This window comes from Lissotriton vulgaris, chromosome 6, assembly GCF_964263255.1.
Source record: "Lissotriton vulgaris chromosome 6, aLisVul1.2, whole genome shotgun sequence".
Lineage (NCBI taxonomy): Eukaryota > Metazoa > Chordata > Amphibia > Caudata > Salamandridae > Lissotriton > Lissotriton vulgaris.
Window position 1 is genome coordinate 86,675,405 of NC_141694.1, and position 26,793 is coordinate 86,702,197.

Sequence of the window (26,793 nt, forward strand, 5' to 3'; positions counted from 1 at the left end):
AAAAATTACTTCTGTTAATTAATCTTCTCCACTTACTTTTGGACTTCATTAAATGGATTCGCTTATCTAGTGATCTAACTCTATTGATGACTAAAATAAACAATTTTCTTTTCAATTCCAAAGCTTTCTCAACTACATTTTCTATAGCTTTCTTCTTCTTATAAAATACAGTTTTTTTCTTACATACCTTAATTTCTTTAATTAAATTTGTTACAAATCTATTATAAAACATTTGTTTCCAAATTTCCATAAATTGATTTTTTCTCCTTTTACTATACACAGTTTTGTCTGCACTTGATTTTCCATTATTCTTCTCTTTATTAGTATTTTTTTTTCGTTGCTGATACACTAAAAACATTTTTCTCTTTCTGAACACTACTCTTAGGGCCATATGTATCATAGTCCCGTTTTGCGAATTCCAAATAGCGATTATTAAGGAATCGCTATTTGGAATTCGCAAAATGGTATGTATGTACAAAATCGCTACTTTTTTGCGATTCCTTACCATTCCTAATTTGCGATTAGCAAATTGCTAATCGCAAATTACCCATTCATTTCTATGGGCCAGGAGGCCCATAGGAATGAAGGGGGAATTTGCGATTAGCAATTTGCTAATCGCAAATTAGGAATATTTTCAAGGGTGCAGGGGTGTCTCAAGAACACCCTGCTGAACCCCTGAAATGACATGTGGGGGCATATGGCGCACATACATGCCCTAAGGGCATGTATGAGCGTCATATGGCACCTTTTGTTTTTTTGGGACTTGCTTTTTTATAAAAATTCGCAACTTACCACCAACTAGAAGTTGGTGGTAATTTGCGAATCCTTATGGGCATTTTTGCATGCTTTTTTCGTTAATACATTGCATTTAAAAAATCGCAAAATTTGCGATTCCTTAAGTGCAATCGCAAATAAAGAATAGCAAATTTTGCGATTCCTTATTTTACAGCAAAAATGTTACATACATATCATTTAGCTAATTAGCATTCGCAAAGGCCGAAATTCTGCGAATTTCAGCCTTTGCGAATGCTAATTAGCTTGATACATATGGCCCTTAGTCTTTAATATTTTCCTCAAAAAAGTGCTCCTGCTCTTACCAGGACTTTCTTTCTCTTTGTTAAGACATCTCTCTTCATGTAAATCTTCTTGATGACTTATCTTCAAATACACACTTTTCTTTCGTTGCTTGCGCTTTTGGAACTTCGTTGGCATCATACAGTATTTTCAGTATCGATAAACACAACCTATAATAAAAATATATATATAACATTACAAAAAAAAAATATCAAATATTCTATTATATTGCTTACAAGAACAGAGGGAGGATTATGAGGACAAACCTCGGACTATAAAAATAAAAGGACTTACAACAAAAGAACAAGGAGTATGAAACAAGGATAATATAATAAAAAATGAGAGTATAAATAGACACTGATATATAACGGAATAAAGAAACAACCGCGGCCCGTGGAGGGAGTTGCGATGGGGCAGGCAGGCGGGGCAGGAGAGGGGCAGGATGAGGAGTGATACACAACAGAATGTGAATCATTGCAGGTAAGTAAAAATTAAATTAATAACATGAATTTTGGGGCATATTATCAACAAAAGGCGATAGATTATCGCCGCTTTTATCAGCAGGAAAATGCCGATAAAGCAACGATAATGAGCTTGATAATATGCTCTTGAGAATTCCCATACCAGCCCAGGTTAACACCAGAACCTGGGCTCCTATAGCAATTTACAAGAACCTAGGGGCATATTACCAAGGGGGGCGATAATTCTATCACCCTAATAGCAAGCTGTCGCTAACTGATGTTAGCGACAGCTTATAGGCGATAGCGAGCGGTTTGGGGCCCGCTTTGCATGTCAGCAATGTTTATCGCTAATGACATGCAAAGTGGGGGTACCCAACCAGTTAGCGACTGAAAGCAGTCACTAACGTCGCTATCGCCTATTAGCAAGGCAGGCGTAGTGTTGGAAATATTTGCGCTAAGCGCAAATATCTCCAAATACTAACACCTGCCCAGACCAGTTCTGAGCCATGTTATCCAATGGGAGGTGGATAACATGGCTAAGAGCATTTAGTCGCTAATTCATGAATATCGCTGTATTCTCAGCGATATTCACGCATTTCGCTGTTATCGCTGGATATTTTAGCACAATGGAGAAAAACGTTGCTAATAGCATGTTTTCTCAGCTAACATATCCAGCGATAGGCAGCGATAAAAAAATCGTCGCTAAGCCTATTTAGCAATAAATATTGCTACTTGTTGGTAATATGCCCCTTATTACCAAGCCCATTTTCGCCGTTTTATCAGTAGTTTCCTGCCCATAAAACGTCGATAATTTTAACACCGGTCCTTAATAATATGCCCGTCAGTGCCATATTATCAATAAAGGGCGATACATTATCGCCGCTTTTACCGGCAGGTAACTGCCACTAAAGCGGCGATAATGGTCTCGATAATATATCCTTGTGAATTCCCATAGAAGCCCAGGTTAAGCCCATAACCTGGGCTTCTATGAGAATTCACAAGGATATATTATCGAGGACATTATCGCCGCTTTACCGGCCGTTTCCTGCCAATAAAAGCGGCGATAATGTATCACCCTTTCTTGATAATATGGCCCATAATCCCTTAATGTACAGAGACGCACAAAATGATATTAAACAAAAAAACATAACAGCATGCATTATAGCAAAACACATTCCCTACTATAAAACTTTTAACAACGGAGAAATATAGGGGCATATTATCAAGACAGGCGATAACGTTATCGCCGCTTTATCTGAGGTTTTCTACGTATAAAGCGGCAATAATATTATCGCCTGTCTTGATATACCCCATAATTCCTTAATGTACAAAGATGCACTGCACACACTCCCATACAACTTATCAAATCACCTTTCAAATTGATTTGTAGATTAAGAAGAATACCACTCACACAGTGGATATTCTTGTACAGAATCTCTCTAGTTCCGTGTTTGCAGCAGAACCGTCAAATGGAACATTTTCCCTCTCATTTTACACATACATACATACATATAAATAACCAATTAAAATCCTGTACACATTAATTCAAAATAAAACACACATTTCTATTGGTTTAACATTCCAAACCTTTCCAAGTAACAAAACTTTCAACCCTTCCCCAATTCCACCATCTGCCAGTTACCATAGAAACACTTCAGGGAACACCTAACTCAGCACACAGGTGAAAAGTTCATCATACATTGTTGCAAATTGAAACAGCAAGTATGCTTGACTGGAGAATATACCAGCTTATTTTATGTAACGTTCTTTTCTATCACTTTTTCTTAACCAATAATAATAAGGCTTTTAAAAAACAGAAATATGCAACCTAGTATTCTGTAAAATGTTGTCAAACAACCAATCATTTCTTTTCTTTTTCAAAACTGCATGTTGTCCACCATTTTAGAAAAATCTTTCTTTTCAAACTACCATTTATGTTATGTTATGGGTGTCTTATATAGCGCTCGGCTACTCCAAGGAGTGTCCCGGCGCTTTCTGACCCATAGCTGAAAACAGAGAATATAAGAAACAAGAAACAGACCTGTTATTGACTATAGAGCCAAGTTTTCAGACCCTTTCTAAAGGCAAACAGATTTTGTGCAACGGAGTTCCAAGGGGAGGGAGTTCCACAACTTGGGAGCAAGATGTTTAAAAGAGCGACCACCTATCCTAGCTTTTCTAATGATTGGGACAGTTGCCAGACCAAGGGATTCAAATTCAAGGGATCTTGTAGGCTTATAAAAAGTAAGCCGTTTCTGAATGTAGTTGGCCCCAACCGCATGGAGTGCCTTGTGGGCCAATGTAAGAGCCTTGAAGACAATCCGCTTCCTGACAGGAAGCCAGTGAAGGGAGAGTAATAGCTCCGATGATCTAGCATGGCGGGGAAGGCCAAAAATGGCCCTCGCTGCAGAATTTTGGACCACTTGAAGTTTTTGCAGAAGGTAGTCCGGAAGACCCAAATAAAGAAAGTTAGAATAGTCGAGCCTGGAACAAATTAAGGCCTGTACCGTCAGCCTCCTATGGACCAAAGGAAGCAAAGGGAGGAACTTTCGCAACATTTTCAGGAGACCGAAGCATGTGCCGGTAAGGCCTGTTATCTGGGACTTCAATGATAGATTGTTATCAATTTTAACCCCAAGATTTTTAGCCACCGAAGAGGAAGATGACGGAGGAAACATATTCACCGGCCACCAGTCCTGCCAAGGCGGGTCTGCCTGACAACCAAAGAAGAGCACCTCCGATTTATCAGGGTTGCACTTGAGGCTGCTTCGCTGAAACCAGTCGAGGACAGCCCCAAGGCAGCCACGGATGCTCTCTCCGTCAAACTCAACACCCTTTTTACAGGTGAAGAGAAGCTGGGTGTCATCGGCGTAGGATATGATCTGGGCAACAAAGGACTCCGCCAGTACCGCCAATGGAGTCATAAAGATGTTCAAAAGGGTCGGGCTAAGCACCGACCCTTGAGGAACTCCGACCTCCAACGGCGGTACTTCGGCAGAGTACGGGGGGGCCCAGACCACCTGTCGACGACCCGCTAAATAAGATCTAAGCCAGCTCAACACCGTCCCTCTAAGACCGATCTCATAGAGTCTACTCAAGAGACCCTCATGGGGGACGGTGTCAAAGGCCGCTGACAGATCTAACATCACCAGCATAGCTCTTCCACCTGAGTCAAGAACTTCCTTGATGGCTTCATTTACTTCCAAAAGAGCGGTCTCGGTGCTCAGATTGGAGCGAAAGCCTGACTGGGTGGAGTGGAGCAGACCATGATCTTCCAGGAAAGTGGAGAGCACAGAGTGGACGTGCTTTTCCACAATCTTTGCCAAACTAGGTAAAAGGGATATTGGCCTATAGTTTTCATGCTTCTCAGGGTCAAGACCAGGCTTTTTCAGAAGTGGAACAACCATTGCCCTTTTCCAGGCCAGGGGGACAGTGCCACTTGCCAAAGATAGATTGAGAACAGGATTTATTAGAGGGTTCAGAATCTTGGCGGTACTGGCTAGAAAGGTCGCAGGACAAGGGTCCAGAGGAGAGCCTGACTTGATCCTGAGTAGGAGATCCAGAGAGGTGGAAGTGGACATAACAGGAAACTCCGATAAGGCAGGACTGGATTCGGTGGATAAGGTTGATGGATTACTATCAATGAGATCTGAGCTCAGGCCAGAGGAGGGAAAGGAGTCTTGGATCTGTTTAATTTTTATAGTAAAGAAGTTGGCCAACGCAGTGACCCATGATTCAGAGAACTCGTGCTGAACTGCACTAGCTTTGGGAGAGACAAACTCCTTGACAATAGTGAAGATTTCTTTACAGGAGTTGGATGCTGACTCAATTCTGGTGGAAAAATAACTCTTTTTTGCAGCCAGAATATCGGCGTGATAAAGCTTAATAGATGCTTTGTAAGCGGTCTTGGCTTCCGCATCATATTGCTTACGCCATAACCTTTCGGCTAACTTACAGTTACGCCGGGATAGAGCCAGAGACTCGGAAAACCATGGTGCCGAGCTCCGCTTGGTGGATGAGCGAGGCGTAGAGAGTGGGGCAAGGTCATCTAGCCGCTCAGTCAGCCATCTCTGTAACGTATCAAGGTCACTACCAAGCCCTTGTCGAATGAAGAAACTAGGGCCTTACTCAGGTCGTATGAACAACCTGCCCGTAGTAAGGAGGAGAATATCAAAACAGTACCTATCGACTCTAGTAGAAGGGCCAGAAAGAATGACAGGAAAGCAATTCACCAAAATCTACAACATATTCAGCTTATTGCATCTGAATCGGATAATGGAAAACTAGTTAAAGCACAGAAACCCCTGAACTGCCTTCTACTTAATTGTCGTTCGGCAACTAAACATGCAGCAGACATAGCCGCCCTCATCATCAATAAGGAAATTGATCTGGCCATCCTCACGGAAACATGGCTCAATGAATCATCCTCTCCTACCATGGATCTCTTAATACCGCCACAATATAACATCGTCAGACTAGACAGACCAGGGAATGTGGGAGGAGGCATAGCTTGCATTCACCGGTCGGAGATCGAGATCGGCCATTTCCATTCTGACCCCTTAGAATCCTGTGAATACCTTGGTATTAATGTGAGAACACCAAAGAATCAAAGTTGCAAGTTGCATATATTTTACCACCCACCAGGAGAGAACGCAAAGTTCACCGAACAACTGATGGAGATCTTAACGACCAACTCTAATTCGGACGCCAATAACATATTCCTAGGTGACTTCAACCTCCATTGGAATGACGGCGGTGACAAACTGGTCAACTCGCTTAAAGACTTCCTCAATGAGCTAAATCTTGTACAAGCTTGCAACCAACCCACTCATTCACGAGGAGCGACCTTAGACTGGATTATCTCAAGAAAGGATGAGACTTCTATCCTTGCTATAGACCCATGTGACTGGTCTGACCATCACATCATAACATTTGCGATACCTACAATGACAAAGGGCAGGACCGTGCAACCACGCAAGCTCAAGAAACTGACCCGAGACACAAAAGAGGCTAACATTGATCGACTGGTGAAAAGGTGTGAGAAAGACCTGAAGCCACCCAACAACAAGCAGAATGTCAATGAGTTGACGGATCACTACATAACCTCGATCGGTAATATCGTCAATGACACCATGCCCCAAAAAATCAGAGAAACCTAAAAATCCTTGGTTTAACGAATCATTGAATGAGGACAGGCGCAAACTGAGAATGGCCGAAAGGAGGTGGAGACAACATCCCTCCTCCCCCGAGCTGAAAGCACTCAGAAAAACAAGGAAAGAATACAACAAGAAAATAATCAACTCCAAAAAAGAATTTATCAGAGTTGAATTGAACAATGCCAGAAACAGACCAAGAAAACTCTTCGAGATTCTAAAACAACAATCAAATAAACTAGCCAAAACGGTTTTAGAGAATACAAAGACTCCCATAAGCTGCGAGGAATTCTCTGCATTTTTCACGGAAAAATCTAAATTGCTTGAAGATGATCTTACTACTGCAGCAACTAACCTCAAGTCATTACCTCCACCTAGTAATGAGACCAACATCTCCCCGGAGAGTCTCCAAACTAAAAATAAGGCAAAATGGGACACATTTGAGCTATTCGACCAGGAAAAGATCGCCAGAACGCTGGCGGAACTCAAACCGAATAACCACTTTCAAGACCCTTTACCAGGAAAGTGTGTAAGAGAAATCAGCCACACTCTAGTTCCAATATGGACCGAGATAATAAACACCTCACTGGCACAAGGAACCCTCCCAGACTGTCTAAAAACAGGGCAGGTGATGCCCATCCTCAAAAAACCGACAGCTGATGCTACAGACCCGAACAACTATCGGCCAGTGACCAACATCCCTCTACTGGCTAAACTCATTGAGAAATGCGTACAGGGCCAACTAAGTCAAAACATCGCTAAATTCTCGCTTCTAGATGATTGCCAATCAGGCTTCAGAACAGGGCACAGTACGGAAACTGCGATCCTGCACATTGTTGATGACGCCCTACAAGCCCTAGACAGTAATCAATCTTGCCTACTGATCCTCCTAGACCTATCATCAGCATTCGATACGGTAAAGCACGAAGTCCTAATGACCAGACTTCATGACAGGATGGGTCTGTCGGGAAACGTGCTGAAATGGTTCAGCTCTTTCCTACAGAACAGGTCTCAGCGATTCCTGGTTAACCAAGCAATCTCATCCCCGAGCCCCAACGCAGTCGGGGTCCCACAAGGCTCAACGCTATCACCAGATCTATTCAACTTATATGTATAACCTCTCACCGAGATCCTCCAAAAATCTCAGGTATCCTATCACATGTATGCGGATGACACGCAACTATACTTGAAGATCGCCTCCCTTGAGGACATTGACTTAATGAACAAGACACTAAAGAGTGCTTTGCGATGGTTAACAATGAACCATTTGAAACTAAACGCCCAGAAAACAGAATTCCTACTAATCTCACCAACAAGGAGCCAATCTGAAGTTAAAGAGTGGACTAAATTGGTGACAGCGCTAGACTGCACCCCGACCCTAGTTAATTCAGCCAAATCACTAGGAATTACACTAGATAAGAACCTCGACATGAAAAACCATATTAACTCGTTGGCCAAGAGCGCCCGCTTCCACCTGTCTTACTTAAGAAAGCTGAAACCCTTTATCTCTGAGACAGATCTAAAACTGGCTATCCAATCACTAGTCATCTCGAGGATCGAATACGGCTGCACCACATTAGCGGGCTTGCCAAAATCATCCACAGCACCACTAAAAGCCTGCCTCAACGCAGCGGTGAGACTCATTACGGGAACGAAGAAATTCGATCACATATCCCCTCGCCTGAAAGCACTAAACTGGCTACCTTACGAGGCTAGAATTCAAATGAAGATGGCCTGTATCACGCATAAAGCTGTACATTACAACACGCCTAGATACCTAGCCAAGAAACTTAAGCTCTCAGGAGGTAACAGATCAACTAGAAGCGCAAAAGATTTGCTATTACAACCAGCCTTTTTCCACAAGAAAAAGACCTACATCCGAGCATTCTCCGGAGCTGCCCCCAGAATCTGGAATTCACTCCCTCCAAACATCAGGAAGATTCAAAATACAGCAACATTCAAACGAGAACTGAAGAGCCACTTGATGAGTAAATACCCTACTTAGAGAAACCTACCGATCACTGGGATGTGCAACTCAGCTAACTAAGGGCCGCCCTCTTCTTGGAAAATTGGAAGATCATCAGCGGATAAGGAAGTGATGCCGTGTGCAAGCCGAGACTTGACACTTTGCTGCTACCTCATATATGTGTGAACTTTAACTATATCCCACAGTCATACTATAGAACTTCTGACAGTTTGCTGCTACCTCATTTATGTGTGAACTTTAACTATATCTCACAGTCACACTATAGAACTTCTCTCTCACTTGATTTATTTAGCCATTTATGTGGAACCGTTAACTATATGTCACAATCATACTATATATCTTCTAGCACACCGATTTATTTATACTCATTATCCTTGATATGCACTGGGACGCCTCATAACCCTACCTCAACGAGCAGGGTTTGTTTCTATGACATAAGCCAAACCTTGCTCGCCACCTAATGCTAATTGCACAGTCATTTTGAATATATGTATTTAGTCTCGTCCATATAGTATATCGCTTTCTACCTCATTATTCTCTTGCTGTCAGTACTGCTTTTATAATGACTATATGTAATTCTTTCCTTGTTAAGCGCTCTGATACCCACGGGTCTTGTTTGCGCTATACAAAACACTATAAATAAATAAATAAAACTATCCAGGTTACCTCATAAGATACAGGGGTGTTCCTGACAGGCTTGGGCCAGACTTTCGGGAGTGATCTTATGGTATGGCCTACTAGGGTGCCTGAGAAGGTTAGAGTTTATACAGGATGATTTGCTTCTGCCCTGAATTAGAAAACAGATCAAAAAATGGTCAGACCAAAGAACAGGGATGGGACAAGTCATGACAAGGGGGACGGTGGAGAACACTTGATCCAAAGTGTGGCCCTTATCATGAGTCGCATCCGACAAATAGGGAGTTAGACCTAGGGGGGGCGGTGATGTCATTGATTTTAATTGCATCACCATCCAACTCAACGTCCATGTGAATGTTGAAATCCCCAAGCACTATGCAGTGTTCAACCTTCAAGCAAAGTGTGGTAATTACTCATTGTAACTCATCAAAGAAGGGACCCCGCAGACCAGGAGGTCTATAAATCAGGAGCCCAGAAAATAATTGATGGGGGGACAAAGTGATGGAAAAGACAAGAGACTCACAGCCAGAGATGGACATAGATGGCACGACCACACAAGTGGCAGATCTTTGGACTACAATTGCAACCCCTACCCAAGGATCTATCCTGTCTATAGAGTATATAGTCCGGCGGGATGGCAGTAGCAATATCAGGGTTGGAAGACTCACTAAGCCAGGTTTCGGTAAGCATTAGACATAATGGTTTTTCGGTTGTTAACAGATCAAAGATGTCCAGAGCATGTCTGCCCAGAGAGCGGGTGTTAAGTAATAGGCACTTGTAGTTGTCAACAGGGAGAGGACGAGGCCCCTCGGATGCCCGGAAGATATTAGAGTGCCACCCACAGCCAGGACAACAGCATTTACCTTTGCAACGCCCTGGAAAGACAGGCCGACAGGTGTCGACACTAGTCCTGAGAGACAATAGATCCGCTACGGTATAAGTGAGCTTGGAGCCAACGCCCCCTGCCGCGCCATCCGCTGCCGAGACGCGGACGGGCGCAGACTGGCAGGACTCTGGCACGACTCCGGCGCAGGTCCGGCACGTCCGCTGTACGCGTCCGCTGCGCGGAGTCATCTCTATCCGTTTTTAATGCGCTGCTAGAGCGCGTCACCAGCCCGACCCACACCCAATATGGCTGCCAAAACCGAAGCACACAGCCCTCTGTATCGATCCTCAGCCGAGAGCTGGTGGAAGGCAAAGGGAGGGGGGGAATGAGCACAGAGCGCCAGAGAGCGCTTAGGAAGTCCCACACACTTATTAAAATCAAGTCTGTAGAACGAACTATCAGAAGTCTTAAAAGGTGCAAAATAGCAAAATGTAAAGAGGGAGACCTCCCGGCTTCCGCCTCAAGAGGGAAAAGCAGCTTAGTCAGAGAATCACACGCTTGATCCTGAGAGTCCCTTTTAAAGCGCTGCTAGAGCACGTCACCAGCCCGGCCCACACCCAATATGGCGGCCAAAACCGAAGGACACAGCCCTCGGCGTCGATCCTCAGCCGAGAGCTGGTGGAAGGCGAAGGGAGGGGGGGGAATGAGCACAGAGCGCCAGAGAGCGCTTAGGAAGTCCCACACACTTATTAAAATCAAGTCTGTAGAACGAACTATCAGAAGTCTTAAAAGGTGCAAAATAGCAAAAGGTAAAGAGGGAGACCTCCCGGCTTCCGCCTCAGGAGGGAAAAGCAGCTTAGTCAGAGAATCACACGCTTGATCCTGAGAGTCCCTTTTAAAGCACTGCTAGAGCGCATCACCAGCCCGACCAACACCCAATATGGCAGCCAAAACCGAAGGACACAGCCCTCGGCGTCGATCCTCAGCCGAGAGCTGGTGGAAGGCGAAGGGAGGGGGGAATGAGCACAGAGCGCCAGAGAGCGCTTAGGAAGTCCCACACACTTATTAAAATCAAGTCTGTAGAACGAACTATCAGAAGTCTTAAAAGGTGCAAAATAGCAAAAGGTAAAGAGGGAGACCTCCCGGCTTCCGCCTCAGGAGGGAAAAGTAGCTTTCATTTACAGACGCCATCAGAGTGCATCCAGACCTCTCTTCAAAATGCTTACAGTGTGGATTGTGGGACACAGCTATATTTTCTGGAGCCAAAGGTACGCACAACAGAAAAGAATTCGCAAGGACCTAGGTTTACCAAATGTGGACATTAAATGGATTGGACAGAGAGGATTAACGTGTCACCAATTGATGCCATTGGTTAAATCCTTTATGCATCTCCAACCCCCTGACCTCATAATTGTGCACTGTGGTGGGAATGACCTAGGCACTTTGACTGGGTTAGCTCTGGAAATGCTTATGAAGGACACCTTTGCACAATTGATGACACTGTTCCCCAAAACTGCCTTTGTATATTCTAATATATGCCAATGGCAGACATGGAAGCGGCCCAACCACTATTGTTCACAGTTTGAAAAAGCTAGGAAACATGTGAATAAATCTGTTTCTGCCTTTCTCCGAGACTACCGAATGGGGTCCATTTCCAACAACAATCTGCATTTCAATATGCATGGCATCTATAGGAGAGATGGTGTACATTTTACAGATGAGGGGAACAGAGTCTTTCTCATAAACATAAACTCTGCATCAGTACTTACTTGTAGGTACTATAATCTCCCAATAAACACAATAGCTCTTTTAAGAGCCACATAACACATAAACAAATACACTTCATAAATATCAAAAATTATTTTTATTTTTCTTGCTTACGTACGCTTAAGTGATGACTTCAACATTCCAGCTGTACGTCGTCCATACGTGCTTGGTACGCGTACAATAAATCTACCATCCCCTGAGCAACAGTATATGTTCAGAATGTTTCTACCCTACCCCCTTTCCTTATTTCTCAACCTTGTTTTACTGTTTCCTTGTGACTCGGCTGTCGTGACAAATAAGATGGCTGCCAACACTCCTTGGTTTGGAGTATTGACAGCCAATCAGCATTCAGCTCCTGCTTGTAATTGTACGGATTTCTGTACGCGTACAGCGCGATTTTTCTTTAAAAAACAAAATAAAAGACTAAACATCCGTATACGACCCCCTGAGCAACCGTAAAGGATCAGAATGTTTCTACCCTGCCCCCTTCCCTTATTTCTCAACTTTGTTTTAATGTTTTCTTGTGACTCGGTGCTACCGAGGCACAAGATGGTCGCCAACACTTCCTGGTTTCGAGTGTTGATATTATCAAACCCATTATCGCCACTTTAGCGGCACTTTCCTGCCGATAAAATGGCGATAATTTTGTCACCCAGGCTTGATAATATGGCCCAGAGTGCTTAGTGTACAGCAGCTTCTCTGTAAAATCTATAATTTCCTTCGAGCAGTGACAACAAATACCTTACAACAGTCTGACAAACAGATCCACAACCTTTTTACGCCACTTTTGAGTCAATTTTAACATGGGTAAAGTGACGCATGGATCTTGTAAATCTACGTCTCACTTTTCAAGAAAAAATCTCAACTCCAGACTCTGCGAGACAGTTTTAATGTTCTTTTCTCTCTCTCACTCTCTGTGACATCATTTCTCTTTCTCTCTTAAGCTTATAGACACTGCTGTCCACTTGCACATGTAGAAGAACAGCCCAACTGAAGTTGTGAATTCCACTGGCTGAAGTCTTTGGCCGCAGTGTTTATACAACGGTAAGCACAGAGACCTAGATCTACAAAGTCTTCATAGCATTGCATTAGAAATAAGTCAACATATTTACAATCCCGTTATGCCACTTTTGTGTCAGTAACACAGTAGGCACTTCCATATAGACACCACTTGAACGCGGCATTATAACAAGTGAAATGTACGAGGCACAGTGCACACGTAAAACCATAGAGTTACCTTGACTTGTAATGGTTCAGCTCATTTACTCACTTCTACATAATTCTAAACTCTAATTTTCTTTTTTGTTTTCCAGATTACCAATTGGACATCTTATGAAGTCCATTTAACAATTTCCTTATAATATTGTTTGTTATTAAACTTATTTTTCTACTTGTTTGCAATATAGTTATAATTAAGTTTTGTTTAGTTATTTTTTTAATAAAAGTTCATTAAAAAAAGTACATACTTCTTTTATTTTGTGGGGGGGGGGGGATGTATGACGGTCCACAATAGAAATAATGTTGAAATAGTATAGTAAGATATTCAAGACTGGGATTGAAAACTAATGACTTCTATTTCCTCTGAATAAACTACAACTTAGAAAATAAATCAAAATAATACGAAACAATGTGTACCACATTTACAAACCTCTTGCAACATTTTCCCATGCAAACTTACCCCCCTACAAAATTAAATGTTTGGGCCTAAATCATACCCATCAAACCACGGAAACAATCACCCCACAAAGATTTCTATATTGTATGAGGAGCTGCGTGGCCCTCCGCCTACTGCCCTGGAGTCCACGACGCCCAGACCAGGTTGCTGCAGTGTTCTGGGGGGAAACAGCCATTACAACGTGGTCATAACCACGTTTGATCGTCACCACGAAGCCATTAGCATGCATTTCGGGCCATATTATCAACAAAACGAGATAGATTATCGCCGCTTTATCACCACTTTCCTGCTGATATAAGCGGGGATAATGTATTGCCTTTTGTTGATATCGCGTTTTGTTGATAATATGGCCTGAAATTCATTTTATTAATGTAATTGTTTACTTACCTGCAATCATCCAGATTCCGTTGTTTATCACCCCTCACCCTGCCCCTCCACTGCCCCCCCTGCCTGCCCCATTGCAAGTCCATCCACGGGCCGCGTCTGAAAGACACAGTTGCGATCTAGTCATTTACCACAGAGTTGTGGGGAATCCTTGGTGAGGCGCACGCTGACTAACGAGTGTGCACTTCACCGAAGACGTTCCAGAGTTCAGACCCGTTTTCAATTGCTCTTTAGACATTCGTGAAGAGAAAGTGGAAATATTTCTGTGAGAGTTAAAGAACGTTGTTTGACAAGTTAGTGAGTAAGTAAACTAACCTGACATTATAGTCAATATTGAATGTACTCAGTCGATGTATTTTCTCTAACTTAAAACAAGAAACGATAAAATTTGTGTTAAGGAAGGTCTTAAGGGAAAAGAACACATTGAGTTTGGAAAAGTAGGAAGACTTTTGAATTAAGAAGGAACATTAATGAAAAACATAAGATATTGAAGGATTGAGAGAATAGATAACGAGCAACGGTATAAAGAAAAATTAGTAGAAGAACACGAGGAAATTAATAACATAAAAATTAGACAATAAACTGAGAGGCCTAGGTTAATGAATGTTACGTAATTATAGTTGCATACTTTTGCAAAGGGCTAAAACTCTACTAATAGAATGTTATTAGATAATAGTATTTATACAGTAGTTTTTGTAGGCCAAAATAGGTGAAAACTGTAGTTTTGTACTATATATTACGAAAAGTGACAAAATTAACTGTTTATATTTTTATACAAGGAGCAAGAACATAAAGGAAAAATTATGGAAAAAGAACAGCCTCATACTCAGAAGATTTTGGATATTACTTTGAGTATAATTGAAGAACTAATCGTATCTGTCACAGGCAATGAGAGTGAAGAAGGAGAAATTAGTGCTGCAGACATGAATTGTGATTTTGAAGACGAAAGCTTTGATGGAGATTTTCTGGAACTTTTAAATTATGTTGAAATTTTAGTACAAATTAAATCTGAAACTGCTGACGAGGAAATTGATCTGAATGACATATCTGATGAAGTTGCATTGGAATGTCTGTTAAATTATGAGATGTTACAAGAATACATTTATTGTTGAAAAATAATAAAGGTTTGAGCACTATCTACTAATGTATTTATTGTACTAAAAGTGAAGTAGTTGTAGATTCTGTTATATATTCTTTAAATGTTTGTATTGATTTAAAATATGCAAAGTGGGGTGGAGGGTATTGATTGCTTAAAATCCGTATGGAGTATACATGCAGTCTTGTATGCAGCTGCAAACTTGTGTTTTATGCCTTCAATTGCCCAGTCTGTATCCTTAGACTTCCTGCAAACACTGTGACACTGCTGTTTTAGTATCGTAGTGAGCCAGTCAGCAGTATGTTCTATTTTATTGTACCGTGGTAAAACTGAAGCTGTAATAAATTTAGTGAGGAACTTTTTTTGCAGAAGTGTAATGATCCAGTCAGTATTTAGATACTCATGGATTAAAAGAGGCCTTAGTGCATAGGCTGTTTCAAACCTTTATAGACTGTGCATGCACTGTTCTATGCACTGTTCTATGCACCAGCAAACATATGTTTTATACTTTCAATTCCTCAATGTGTATCCTAATACTTCTAGCAAACATTCTCACACTACTGTTTCAATATTGTAGTGAGCCATTAGGAGTATGTGTTTATCTGTATACTGTGGTACAACTGAGGCTGTTATAAATTCAAGCAGGTTCTTTCCTTGCAGTCTTGTAATCATCCACTCACTATCTAAGTACTCATGCATTAAAATAGGCCTTAGGGCATAGACTGCTTCAAAACCCTTATAGACGATGTATGCAGTCTTCTATGTACTTGCAAATTTGTGTTTTATACGTTCAATTTAATAGTTTGTATCATTACACTTCCAGCAAACACTCTGTCACTGTTTTTTTTTTGTTTTTTTTTAAAAACCCTTTAGTGCAGCATTCAAGAAATACAAAGATGGGCCTACAACCGCAGGGGCTGGCCGCTAAATAGTAGCAAACCTTGACGTTTCATAAGACAACACAGCTCTTCAGCCGACACCCCTGAGGTCCGGCAGCGATTCAGGATGGATATTGTATCTGGACACATTGATAAGTCACAGGATATAATAAAGGTCTTCATTTTTATAATATTTAAATGATCGGATCAGGTGCCATACAATCTAAACAACAGGGTACGGGACAGGCCAAGGAAACAGGATATGCGTGGGAAAACAGTCATTTGTGGGTCTCTGGCGTTGATACCTATATATCATTGTGAACAATAGAACAGTATACCTCATTGTGACCGCCAGCTCTCAAGGCCCGCCCACCCAACAATACGAATAACATAAGAAGCATGGACACTAATTTCGAGCACAATGAAATCAGAATAAAACACAGACCATACCGATCCTAAAGGAAATATGGGAAGGGAGAAAAAGGCCATAGAAAATAAAAAAGGAAAAATAAACCCCCCCCCTCCAACCCCCCACCCTGCACCCCTGCCGATGGCTATAGCCTAACCCCACTAGCAGCGTGCCTGTCGACCTACTAACCTAAACCCCTAAAAGAAGGGAAAAGAAGAAGAATGGAGGAGGGCCTGATCATACGGTGTTCCTGGCCCCTTGGCTCCCCCGCCAAAACACAGACACCCCCTACAGCCAAAGTTGGATGTGAAGCAACTCGTACAAAAATCAAGAGGGGGCACGTGATACACCGCCCAGCTTCCAGTATTAGACAGTACCAATTTGAACTTCCATAACCAGTGTTCCTAGCCATCCCAGTTCAGTTGATTGAACTTTGACCCTTTCGACTCATCACACGAACCCTCCCCAGCTAAACCCCCGAGGACACAAATAAGTCATGGACGAGATGGAAAGCATCGAAAGGCAGTCCGTTACCCCACGTGGCTAGCGACTCCAAGAGGTCTTCACGCGAAGAAAATTCCCCTCTCCAAATTGGACTGTCCCGATAGTTCTTGCCCCGGAATCGCAGAACGTCCAGAAAAGGGGGATACAACCACAAGGTGGGGGGAGAGTTCACAACACAGTTTCCTGGGGCGGGAGCGCCTTTCGGGACCTCTGAAGTCGATGATGATGAAAGGCACTGCGATACACTCGTGGTCCCGAGGACATCGTCTTCCTGGGCGCCTTCAGTTGAATCCGATAGTGACATCCACTCTCGATCCCACACGGGGTCCTCGCATGAAGTCAAAATGTCCACAGCTTGAGGGGTTGTTGTTTGCTGGTACGACCGTAGGGCAGGGTCCGGCACGTCGAACAGTATCCCAGTCAGACTGACATCCATTTTAGCCATGAGCACAGTCGCTTGCGAGTGAAACGCCCAAAGTTCTGCCATTATTGTTTCCAGCGTTGGCCCAGACGCCGTTCGATCCACTATACCACGTTCGGTGGCAGTCACACTCGAATCCCCGAGTGAATCAGGCATTTTCGGAGGGGACGAGCAGGATACTAAGGGGGCAAACATGGACAGCGACCTGTAGTTATCCACAGCCGGGAGAGCCCGGTGCAGCACCGCAGTCCAGGGTCCTGACCCGCCGAACCCCGGCAGGAATCTATACTGGGTCCGCGGTACAGGGATCCCCCCACACAATCAATAGCAGCAGGTCACTTCTCTCACAACGCTGGGCACAGAAAACAATAGCCATCAAATTCGGGCGTAGATAAAGTCTCCATGTCGGTAGACCGGACCCTGCCAGGGTCTCTCAGCCGATGTTGTTGAACTGCAACCCGGCCTTACAGTTACTCGAGGCCCCGGCTTCACCGCTGGAACAGGCCACGATCTTTAACTCGATGTAAGTTCGTGAAATCAAATGATAAAAGCTTGGGGATTTCACCACCGGAGTGAGGAACACTTCATCCAGGTAGAGGCTGGGTGTAAGATCAGGATATTGTACAGGATCTCGTGGCGTAATACGGAGGTCGGCAGAGCCGGGAACCTAAGCAGCCATCTTGGTTGACGTTGTAGCTCCTCCTCCCACTCTGTCACTGTTGTTTTAGTTTTGTAGGGACTCATTCATCCGTATGTAGTAATCCTATCACTACATTAAAACACTAATGGGCACATATACAATAACTGGCATATCCCCAGGAATATGTCAGTTATTGTGCTCCATGACACCACCACCATGGAGGCGCCATATTTACAATGTGTACCATGGGACAAAAATGGAACATATATGTGATGTATCTGTGCTGTAAAGGTGGTGTATTGTTTGAGTTATTTTGCAAGTGCAACACATCTCCAGCAATGCTCTGGGGGCCCTATTCTCAGACTGCTGTGTCAATTCTTACACCTGCTTCAAGGTAGTGCAGGGTTTTGACACAGCATGAGCCCAAAAGTGACAAAGTGAAATCTTGTAGATTTCAGTCAGCCACTTTTAGGAGGTGTTCCTGTGCCGGAACGCTCCCCCCCCCCTGTAGGAATGTCTCTCTCTGGTACAGGGATTTACAATGTGACGCACCTTCCAGATACGTCACATTCTGAATACCAAATACCATGGCGCATCTTTTGCACCACCGCTCCATCAGAAAAGTGATGCAATGGCGGTGTAAAAGAGGCACAAGGGTGTTGTAAATCTGCCTCTAACAAACACCTACAAATTCACCCAGGCAGTTTCACTAGCAGTGTATTCTTTTTTAATTTACTTTTGTTATTATTTTACATTAAAAATATGAAATGTAACTTTAAAAATAAAATAAATATAAGTATTTATAATAAAAATGTAGGAAATTACTATTAAAAGAAAGAAATATAATAATTAGTACATTTTAAAATTATCATTTACAAAACCTTAGAAATTCACTGAAAAAACTATAGGTTTCAGGCACGTTATAGTTAGGAATTAGCATTTAAAAAACCTTAGAAATTCACTGAAAAAAACGTAGGTTTCAGGCACGTTATAGTTAGGAATTAGCATTTAAAAAACCTTAGAAATTCACTGAAAAAACCATAGGTTTCACCCATGTTATAGTTAGCTGGACATTTCTCTCATACAAAACCATTGAAATTCCTCCGTTATAGTTAGTTCAGCTACCTATAACTCGCGCGCCCGCAATGCACTACTGATGATGTCACATATTACATCCCTCTTGACATGGTCAGTGAAATCACTGATGACATCTCAAATAACATCACTGATGACATCATCGTTGTGAAAGAGTGGCAGACCTCCTGTCAGCGTAATATAACCCTTGATACCAACATTCAAAAATAGAAACTAAAATTTTCAAAAAATGGAGATACCAATATCAGTTACAACAACCTATTCAGTAATTCCTAAATCTACATACATATCCACTCATTCACTAACAGTTCTATATAGTCACTCATACATGTACTCACTCATCATATGTTCTCATACACCTATACATCCTGTTACACACTGACACTCACTCATAGAGTTACTCACACACATACTCACACATGCAAATAAACTTTCAAACATCCATTTGCTTGCATACATAGCTATACATACACTACTACACTTATTTGTACAGAAATATACACCTACTAACTCTTTTAAACAATCACTTATAGAAACACATACTTATTTATACAGGAACTCTTCCAAACTCCCATTCTCACATATACTCATGTATATACATCAATATTCACATATACTAGTTTAAAACATATGTAGTTACTCATAAAGATACTATTGAGACAGTCATTCACTCACTAACACCCCCATACACACACTCATCTAACCATACAGTCTTGCACACATGTTGTCTTCAAAACACATACAAACAGTGAGTTAGTCATTCATGCATCTATACGCTAAGTAATACCCCCACCAAACCATACAGACACTCATAATGATACTCAAAAATCAACTAATAGCCCCATATTGACATTCATATAGCTGTAAAGTGAAACACTGATACAGATATTTATATATTTAAACATTACTCGCTAATACATGTATTCAGTAGGATGCACTTAATAAGTCAGTTATACAATCAATTTTACAAAAAAACAATCATTTGGACACTTATTTACCCATTTATTCTTCCATTGACCTTTAGATATACATATATAAAAAATATTTATTCTTCAGAAAGACACACATTCACTGAATGATGTCATCAGTGATGTCATCAGTGATGTCATTTGCGATGTCATGAGTGATATCATGAGTGATGTCACTGACCATGTCATGAGTGATGTAATATGTGACATCTTCAGTAGTGCATTGCTGGCGCGCGAGTTATAGTTAGCTGAACTAACTATAACGGAGGAATTTCAATGGTTTTGTATGAGAGAAATGTCCAGCTAACTATAACATGGGTGAAACCTATGGTTTTGTCAGTGAATATATTACCTACTGGCGGTCGCCAGAAGGTATATATAGTTAGGATTTTTTCTCTATGGGATTTTTGAAAATTCTATGTCTAATAACTTTGGCGTTTGTGGACGGAATTGGCTGAAATTTTCAGGAAAATGGAACATTTTGTTTCTGAGCAGCCCCTGACAATTTGGGGGGGTTTCATCAAGGGGGGGCCGAGAAAAAAGGGGGGTCCCAAAATGCGTTTTTCCCATGTTAATTTCCATAGGGCGGTTGGCCTCACTTTTAGCTCGAACGGCTGAATGGATTTGCACGAAACTTGGCAAAATTGTAGGGACTGTTAGCCCGATGTGCCTTTGCTAGGTCTCAATATATGTGCTCCAGTGGATTTTGAGTAATTTAGGTTCAAAAAAAGATATATATCTGGGCGGAGCCTAACCACACATCTGATCTGATTGGCTGTCAGCACTTCATCCAAGAAGTGTTGGCAGCCATCTTGGGACCAATATACATGATAGCACCTCATTAAAAAGCATTGTAGTTAATAGAGGGTTTTAGGACTTTAGTTACATTATAAATCATTTGTTGATGGTACCATACTCGTTTTAGGAATTGTGGTGGGTTCTAAGGTGATTTTACCATGTGAAAAAACCTTCTGCTGTGATATCATGAATATTGTTTGAAAGAAAACTAATATCTCATGATTTTCCCACAGTGGTTTGGAAGGGGATCTATAAGCTAAACTGAAAGCATATTTTCTGTAAATTCACATTATCTTTCTCAGTCATGTGAAAATGAAGTCTGACATTCTCAGTAAAACATGTACATCCAACAAGGACAGAGACTGTCAGTTGATTCCTTTGTGTTCTACTGCAGCCTCCTAGAGTGTTCTAAAGAACAACTAGAGCGCTAACAGTCCTACTTATTACAAAGGTATGGCACACCTGAAGCCATCTTGATTGGAATAAAGTGGTAACTCTTAAAACATTTAATTTAAAAAGAAACAACATGAGGGGGTATATTTTGCCATAGAAAGTATGATTAGTGCTGCAGAATGAAAAATTAGGGCACATTTTGAGTGACTTCTCAAATCCTTTTCTATTTCATTAAAACATTCTGACATGCAGTCTTCCAAAATGGCCACCAGAGACAAAAGAGCCCAAATATCACCCAGATGTAGCCCAAGTATAGCCCAATGACAGAATGTCCCAGAGTGTTCTAAAGAACAACTAGAGCGCTAACAGTCCTACTTATTACAAAGGTATGGCACACCTGAAGCCATCTTGATTGGAATAAAGTGGTAACTCCTAAAACATTTAATTTAAAAAGAAACAACATGAGGGGGTATATTTTGCCATAGAAAGTATGATTAGTGCAGCAGAATGAAAAATTAGGGCACATTTTGAGTGACTTTTCAAATCCTTTTCTATTTCATTAAAACATTCTGACATGCAGTCTCCCAAAATGGCCACCAGAGACAAAAGAGCCCAAATGTAGCCCAAATATCACCCAGATGTAGCCCAAGTATAGCCCAATGACAGAATGTCCCAGAGTGTTCTAAAGAACAACTAGAGCGCTAACAGTCCTACTTATTACAAAGGTATAGCACACCTGGAGCCATCGTGATGGGAATAAAGTGGTAACTCTTAAAACATTTAATTTAAAAAGGAACAAAATGAGGGGGTATATTATGCAATAGAAGGTATTATTAGTGCTGCAGAAAGAAAAATTAGGGCACATTTTGAGTGACTTTTCAAATCCTCTTCTATTTCATTAAAAAATTCTGACATGCAGTCTCCCAAAATGGCCACCAGAGACAAAAGAGCCCAAATGTAGCCCAAATATCACCCAGATGTAGCCCAAGTATAGCCCAATGACAGAATGTCCCAGAGTGTTCTAAAGAACAACTAGAGCGCTAACAGTCCTACTTATTACAAAGGTATGGCACACCTGAAGCCATCTTGATTGGAATAAAGTGGTAACTCTTAAAACATTTAATTTAAAAAGGAACAAAATGAGGGGGTATATTTTGCCATATGAATTATGATTAGTGCTGCAGAAAGAAAAATTAGGGCACATTTTGAGTGACTTCTCAAACCCTCTTCAATTTCATTAAAAATTTCTGACATACAGTCTCCCAAGATGGCCACCAGAGACAAAAGAGCCTAAATGTAGCCCAAATATCACCCAGATGTACCCCAAGTATAGCCCAATGACAGAATGTCCCAGAGTGTTCTAAAGAACAACTAGAGCGCTAACAGTCTTACTTATGACAAAAGTATGGCACACCAGAAGCCATCTTGATTGGAATGAAGTGGTAAGTCTGAAAACACTCAATTTAAAAAGGAACAACATGAGGGGGTTAATTTTGCCATAGAAAGTATGATTAGTGCTTCAGAAAGAAAAATTAGGGATCATTTTGAGTGACTTCTCAAATCCTCTTCTATTTCATTAAAAAAATTGTGACATGCAGACTGAAACATGCACTTTGAATACCAGCAGCAGACGTCCCTGGTGAGCAGTAGCTTTACTACAGTGATCTAATGTGCAACTAGAGTGCTAACATTCAGAATTTATGGCAAATGTGTGACACATCTGAATGCCTTCTTGATGGAACCAAAGTAAACAAGCACTGAAAATGCAATAGATCTCGCCCTTGTTTAAGTTAAAGCCATTCTGTTTGTAATGAGGTGGCTTTTTAGCTTTGCTTTTATTAGTGTTTTTTCAACTTTCATGTAAATAACATGCATCTGTATGCATATAAGTATATGTATGCATGCATTTATGTTTGTATTTATATAGATATGCAGATGATATATGTTTATATATGTATGTATATATATATATATTCACTGAAAAAACCATAGACCATATATAGTTAGGAATTAGCATTTACAAAACCTTGAAAATTCACTGAAAAAACCATAGGTTATAGACCATATATAGTTAGGAATTAGCATTTACAAAACCTTGAAAATTCACTGAAAAAACCATAGGTTATAGACCATATATAGTTAGGAATTCGCATTTACAAAACCTTATTTTACTCACACAAAACCATTGAAATTCCATATATAGTTAGTTGCACTAACTATATATCGCGCACCCACAATCCACTGCTGATGATGTCACATATGACATGGTCAGTGACATCACTGATGACATCTCAAATGACATCACTGATGACATCACTGATGAAAACATCCAGTGACTGTATGTTTCTGTAAAGTTAAAATATGTCTTACATATTGAAGAATGAGTGGATGTATAAGTGTCTGGATGAAGGATTTAGTAGGTGCATGACTGACTGTATGAGTGAGTGATTAAATGTGTCTCACTGAGTGCATGGGTTAGTGACTAAACTGTCTTAATTTGTGCATCATTATGTCTGTTGTTCTGTAAACTGTTGCATGTGTTGATAAGTAGCTATATGAGTAACTATATGGGTTATTGATTGGTTGCCCAAGTATTTGTATGGGAGACTGAGTGTGTGTGTGGGTGGCTGGGAGGTGTATGACTCTGTGCATAGATGTGTGAGCAGTTGATTCACTAGATGTATGGTTTCAAAAGTGCATGTGGAAACAGCTGTATGGGCGGTTGACTGTGTGCATGAGTGTATTGGTGAGTGAATGGATATCTCAGTGCTACATGTCAAAGTAAGTACATATGTAAAACACAGTACATGTGAGAGTTGACATATATAAATAACTGTGCATAAGAGCCAGTGAATGTGTGAGTGGCTGTATGGATCATTGTGAACTTGTATCAGGGATTGTATAAGAGAGTAAATATGTGTTAGTATATGTTTGAATAAGTAAAGTTTGTATAACTGTATAGTTGAGGAAATGGAGGTGTGATTGATTCTTTGCATGACTGACTAGGTGTGTGAGTAACTCCATGGATGAGTGACAGTCTGTGAGTGTCTGTTTACACTGATTGTATCTAAGGTTATATTAGAGTCTGAAGAGGTTCATCGTATTATCACATGAATGATATCATCAGTGATGTGATCAGTAATGTCAAATGAGATGTCATCAGTGATGTCATTTGAGATGTCATCAGTGATGTCATCAGTGATGTCACTGACCATGTCATGAATGATGTAATATGTGACATCATCAGCAGTGGATTGCGGGTGCGCGATATATAGTTAGTGCAACTAACTATATATGGAATATATATATATATATTTTTTTTTAGATAATATAGATTTAGATGATGTAGTATCAGTTACACTCATCTGTGACACATTACAGAAAGCGTGCCATGGGGCATGCGTACAGCTTTAGATATAAGATTCTTAAATTTGTGAACATGTTATGCTTTTATTTTTGCCTTGAATCAGCCCCATGTAAGCAATGCAAAGACAAATTTGAAATTATAAATGGAAGTGAGAAAAAATAATATGTAATGTTATTTACCTACTGAAAACCACATGCATATTTTCTGCATATTAAAGAGATATCCGTCTCAAAGTCACAACATTTTAATGCAACAAAGGGATTGTACATTTGGTTTCCACATTTAAAAATACCCTTTTCAACAAGAAGACATTTAATATGACTGTTTTGTTGGTAACCCTTTGATAAATAAGAGAAAGATTTCCATTGCAGATTTGTGTGCGTCTCCGACTCCACCCAGCAGCCTTTAAAAGCACTAATCGTTTTTATTTTACACCTGGTCTCTCACCAAGCAGGCGCCTGGCAGGATTCCAGGTCATGGAGCCTTGGACAGGTCCAGTCAGGATAGTAATGTGAAGGCTCCTTGCCTGATCTTTGAGTTTTTACATAAAACTCTGGTGGGGGCCTGGCCCGCGTGATCTCAGACCTTGGCGCCTTTCTTATTTGTCCCACTACCACTCTTTGTTTCAAGGGTTTGACTGGGACAGAAACTTGGCTCGGGCGCCAACAATGAAAGTGGCCCTCAAGAGCGAATTAGATAGCTTAAAAATTGGCCCATGTTTGCAAATTGGGGCTGTTTTGAACTTGTAAACACACCCTGTACAAATGTTTTGCAAGGTATTGAAGACTGCATGGATTTGAGCTTGCTGCAGGCAATGTTTGTTTTCATATTAGGGAAATCAACAGTAAACGCTGGCCCAGCAGACCATAAAACTGGCCCATAAACAGCCCAAAAAGATGGCCCACCCACTGACTTGTCAGTCCATCCAGCGGCACTGCTTGAGTGCCCTATAGGCCAGTCCGACCCTGTTTGTAGCCAATTTGGAGAACAACTTGTGAGGACAAAGCGAAGCCAAGCACTGAGACCCCGTGGGCTCCCTTCAGGGCTTCACAGCTCTCGCTTGGGATAAGAGGTGGGTGAGACACGGAAAGCTTGAGCTAGCTGCTTGGCTTTGGCTCAGCTCAAAGTCCTCTTGGATCCTCGAGCCCTGAACGAGCCGAACTTTCGTGTGGCTTCTACCGGCGACCCACGCTGCCATGTTGAGCGCAAAGAATTTAAGACAAAGCAGTGACGTTTGATGTACAATGGGAGAGAGAGAGGGAATATTCTATTTTACTGAGACTTCTTTTAATTGATTACTACATATAAGAGCAGAGTCAAATATGTGAGGTCAGAATTTGAGCTGTAGAAAAACCTATTGTGGATGATTTAGAAGACTGCCATGTTGTTACATGTATAATAAGAATGTTGGTACATATGGGGTAGACATCATAACCGACTTGCCTCTTAGTTCACTAATGCTAACGTTATCAGAGGCGGGGAGGCTGGAATATTTTTAATTCATGTTTTTAAAATCAATCCCTTTTAACAGGGGCGGCTCTAGGCTCATGGTGGCCCTGGGCAGGGAGCGTAGGTAGGGGGCCGCGGAAGAGGGGGTCAGGGCGGGGCTGAGCCCCCCGGAGCTCATGAGGAGTCAGGGTTAGGAAGTGGAACAGAGCCGGAGGCCCCCAAATCCCTGCCAGGGGCCGCCACGCAAATGTGTATCCATCCTCAGAGTATTATTATATTAAGGATCTATATTGGCGTGGTGGCCCCTGGGGTTTGGTGGCGCTGTGCAAGTGCACAGCTTGCACATACCTAAGGCCGGCCCTGCTTTTAATATATAACTCTCAAGGCAGTAATAGAATCTGGTGTTCTAAGGCGAAACGCTTCAGCATGTGAAAGAAATCCTTTTTTTAATTTTGAGGAGACTTTGCTGCATGATTTACATGCTAAAAAGACTCATGACAGGGGGGACCTGGCAGGAGCATCCCCCCTAGAGGACCGGCTATTAACTGACCCATTAGAGGGGAAAGCAATATTGTTAATTAACAAGAAAATAGTCATTAACGCCCGGACCCCTGAAGGCCACTGAGAGCCGCTTGGGAGAGTGGTGTGGGCTACATAGAGGACAATGAGTGGGCAGAGGCCATACAGGACCCGAGGGAGGTAGCAATACGTTCCCCATTCCGCCTCATTCATTCGAAAATCTTCCATCGAATATACTACCCCAAATGTTGCTGCACCGACTAGGTCATGTGAAGAACGCCTTATGCAACAGA

General features: G+C 41.6%; 1 protein-coding gene across 2 annotated transcripts in view; it reads left to right on the forward strand.

Moving 5' to 3' along the window:
* The window catches only part of ABCC10 (ATP binding cassette subfamily C member 10), a 450,580-nt gene extending 435,479 nt beyond the window's left edge, over positions 1-15,101 (forward strand). For both annotated transcript variants that reach the window (XM_086925988.1, XM_086925983.1), the window contains one exon: positions 14,743-15,101. In XM_086925988.1, coding sequence (XP_086782114.1) covers positions 14,743-14,815 — 73 coding nt within the window. In that variant the 3' untranslated portion in view covers positions 14,816-15,101. The remainder of the gene's footprint in view (positions 1-14,742) is intronic.
* Positions 15,102-26,793: the final 11,692 nt, after the last annotated feature.